At 48.1% G+C, this 3832-nt stretch overlaps 1 protein-coding gene across 4 annotated transcripts in view; it reads right to left on the minus strand.

Annotated features, from left to right (window-relative positions):
• Odf4 (outer dense fiber of sperm tails 4) overlaps positions 1–2019 on the minus strand; it is a 7399-nt gene extending 5380 nt beyond the window's left edge. Inside the window, exons 1-3 of one of the 4 annotated variants that reach the window (XM_021177546.2) lie at positions 1925–2019; positions 825–885; positions 419–717 (exon numbers count right to left, since the gene is read on the minus strand). In XM_021177546.2, the coding sequence (XP_021033205.1) occupies positions 419–717; positions 825–871 (346 nt within the window). In that variant the 5' untranslated portion in view covers positions 872–885; positions 1925–2019. Of the gene's footprint in view, positions 1–418; positions 718–824; positions 980–1924 lie in introns of those variants that run through there. The other 3 variants (XM_021177547.2, XM_021177548.2, XM_021177545.1) reach the window with 3 other exon arrangements.
• Positions 2020–3832: the final 1813 nt, after the last annotated feature.

A 3832-nucleotide genomic window follows, 5' to 3' on the forward strand; every position in this document is an offset into this window, starting at 1 on the left:
AAAAAAAAAAAAAAAAAGATTTATTTATTATTATATCTCAGTACATTGTAGCTGTCTTCAGACACACGAGAAGAGGGCGTCAGATCTCATTACGGATGAGGTTGTGAGCCACCATAAGGTTGCTGGGATTTGAACTCAGGACCTTCTGAAGAGCAGTCAGTGCTCTTAACTGCTGAGTCATCTCCCCAGCCCACCTCTCAACATTCTTAAAGGAAAGACCTGGGGGCTTTGCCCAAAACAGTGACATCCTCCCCTGGGTCAGACAAACTGATTTGACCAAACCAAAGGAAGAAAATGATTCTGACCTCACCATGCCATCTTGCAAGCCAAAGGCTGATGGGAGGGAACGAGAAGGTGGGTGGGGTTCACCACCAGGTCAAGGCAGGCTGAAGACCTGGCATGGGACCCAGGAACTCACCTTCCCCGTTGTCTGAGCTGGGGCAGCTTTTAGATACGCAGATGTACAGGAGCCCTGTGGACATACTGTGGATGGAGGTGTAGACTCTCTTGGTGACGTTTTGGGGGTAGCGCTGATGGAAACGACTCTTAGAGGGATACAACCATTTCTTGGAGAAGACCATGACTAGGAGCAGGAGGAAGGCCACCAGGCTGAACTCTGAGGCCACCACCTGGGCCATCCAGCGAGAGTTGTTTGTCGCTTTCCATTGAAAGGGCAATAGGGAGTTGCGACGATGCTCCAGTGACCGCCTGTTCCTGCTGGGAGAGAGGACAGAAGTCCTCCCTGTGTCCTCTCTGCTCTGCCCAGCTCACCCTTCCTCCTCCATCCTGGTTCACGCCTCGCCCCTTTCCCCTTCTACACTCACCTGGTCTTTATCCTCTCAGATTCTTCCTCAGTCAAGTCAGTTTCCATCACAGGCCTAGTGTCTGAGCAAGAATGGGGGGACCTCTTTTCAGGCACCTGAGCTCCAGATCCAAGAGAAAGCTCCTCCCCATCCCGCTGAGCAGACCCTAACTGCCATGGAATATGGAGCAGAGAGACGGGGGATGGGCCGTGGACTCAGCTCCAACCCTTTCTCAAAATTCTACTCCTCTGGCTCCAGCCCCTAATGTGGATCAGATGCCTCCTGCTGGCTGCTGCTTCCTTTACCCACGGTGATGACCCCCTTTTTCTTAATCCCAAATGCTCACTGACAGGGAAGAGAAGGAGAAAGATGTACCTCTAGGAAAAGACCCAAATACCTTCCATCTCTGTCGTTGTATGCTTCCCCCAAACATACACATCAACCTTCCTTCCTTCCTTCCTTCCTTCCTTCCTTCCTTCCTTCCTTCCTTCCAGCTTCTCCTCTGGTCTCGGTTCCAGTCAACAATGGTCCATCTCCTCACCCCCTTCTCTTAACTCCCCCTTTCTCTCAACAGGGACTTCTTATGTAGTTCAGGCTGGCCTTCTACTCACTATATATATATATATATATATATATATGTATATATATATATAATTCAGGATGTCTGAATTGAACAACAACCAACAAATGGAAAAGGACATAACTATTCCTAGGTATGGTAGAGGAGAAAGCTTATTGTAGGTAAATGGAAGAACATAGCCAGAGGCAGGGACATCTTGAGAGAGTCCAGAGGGAATGTCATGACCCTGAGCCATGTGGGGAGAGGTGAGGGGTGGAGGGTGGAACCAGGTGCAGCAGCCAGGAGGTCCAAAAGAGAAAGGATATAATCAAAATGGCTGGATTCTACAATGGCTGGATTCTACAGGGAAGGGCATCTGGAGGGAAGGCAGCCTGGCCGCTGGGCTGGAGAAGTTTAGACAAGGGGACAGTGTGTGCCAGCCAAGAGGGCCCTGTAACTGGTAGGGACTGAGGGATGCTGAGAAGACCTGAGCGCACATCAGCTTTGATATCTTAAACAGGCTCCTCCACCGTTTGTCCCAGGTTTGAGACCCAAGGATGACCTCTTGCCTCTGCCTCTGCCTCCCAGGCGCAAGGGTTTCACAGCGGAGAAACCATCCTTGGCGTTGAACTTCTCTTCGCATGTCTTCTTCTCAGTACCTAAGAGGGTAGACATAGAATGAAGACAGATGCCACACAGATTGATTTTTGAAGCCTCCTTTAAAAAAAGGTGGGGACAGGGTTCTGATGATCAAACTTAGGTAGATAGGCTGGCTCAGCAAGAGCTTTTACCTTCTGAGCTATCTAACGTCTGGTCCGTGTGTGTGTGTGTGTGTGTGTGTGTGTGTGTGTCTGTAAGCCAGGATCTCAGCTGTGGAGTCCTGGCATTTCTGGAACTCACTGTGTAGACCAGGCAGGTTTTGTTTGGTTTTTTGTTTGTTTGTTTTTGTTTTTTCAAGACAGGGCTTCTCTGTATAGCCCTGGCTGTCCTGGAACACACTTTGTAGACCAGGCTGGCCTCGAACTCAGAAATCTGCCTGCCTCTGCCTCTCGAGTACTGGGATTAAAGGCGTGCGCCACCATGCCCGGCTGACCAGGCAGGTTTTAAACTCACAGAAATCCATCTGTTTCTGCCTTCCAAATGCTAAAACAAAAGGTGTGCGGTGGGCAGTGGTGGCACATGCCTTTAATCCCAGCACTTGGGAGGCAGAGGCAGAAGGATTTCTGAGTTCGAGGCCAGCCTGATCTACAGAATGAGTGTCAGGACAGCCAGGGCTACACAGAGAAACCTGCCTCGAAAAACCAAAAAGAAAAAAAAGAAAAGAAAAGAAAGGTGTGCACCACCAGCACCCAGCTTCTGCTTTTCTTTTCTTTTTTTTCTTTTTGGTTTTTCGAGGCAGGTTTCTCTGTGTAGCCCTGGCTGTCCTGGCACTCACTTTGTAGACCAGGCTGGCCTCGAACTCAGAAATCCACCTGCCTCTGCCTCCTGAGTGCTGGGATTAAAGGCGTGCGCCACCACGCCCGGCCTCTGCTTTGTATTTTTAAAAACATTTAATGTACTGATGTTTTTGGGGAGAGTCTCTGGTGTGTTATCACCGTATCATCACCGTGTCATCACCGTGTTACAACTTGATCTTGAAGCTTCCATAGCATTAACTGGTGCTTCATGGAGTAGCTGCAGAGGTTCAAGAAAAGGGCCCTTTGAGGAGTATGCAAAGTCCTCCTGGATGTTTAGAAAATATTCACAATATTTATCAATTTAAGATTAGAGGTATCTGTTTTTGCTTCTGTTGCCATTTTTTCCCTGTCTGTGTGAAGTTACACTCTTGGATTTCTTCCTTCTTTTTCTGTTTCTGCCACTGACTCTGGTACCCACATGTGACTCCTTGAGCTCCAAGTGACACCCTTCTGCATGCTCATGATACAGCCATGTGCTTACCTGGTGTCCTCGGAGGCCAAAAGAAGGCATCACACCCCATGAACTGGAATTACAGATGGTGAACCACTATGAATGTTGAGAGTAGAGCCCGCCCGGGGCATCCTGAAGAGCAGCTGCTGTTAACCGCTGAGCCATCTCTCCAGCCCAGCATTTTAAAAAACAAAAAATTTTAAATAATTGTTGTTCAGTGGACAAGCAAGATGGCTCAGTGTGCAAAGGCATTGCCAAGCCTAGAGACCTGATTTTGATCTGCATGGCAAATCTTAAAAAATGAAGGAGGCTGAAAAATTATCAGTCTAACGGAGAGAGAGGGAAAAGGAGAGGGAGAGAGGGGGGAGAAAGAGAGGAAGAGAGAGAGGGAAAAGGAGAGGGAGAGAGGGGGGAGAAGGAGAAAGAGAGAGAGAGAAAGAAGGAGAGAAAAGAGAGAGAGAGAAAGAGGGAGAGAGAAAAACGTAATTTAAAATTTTTTTAGAATTACTTTTCAAAAGAAAACTGAAACTAGTTTAAGCCAAGAATACACCTGTCATCCAAC

Source organism: Mus caroli, chromosome 11 (genome assembly GCF_900094665.2).
Source record: "Mus caroli chromosome 11, CAROLI_EIJ_v1.1, whole genome shotgun sequence".
NCBI classification, from domain to species: Eukaryota; Metazoa; Chordata; class Mammalia; order Rodentia; family Muridae; genus Mus; species Mus caroli.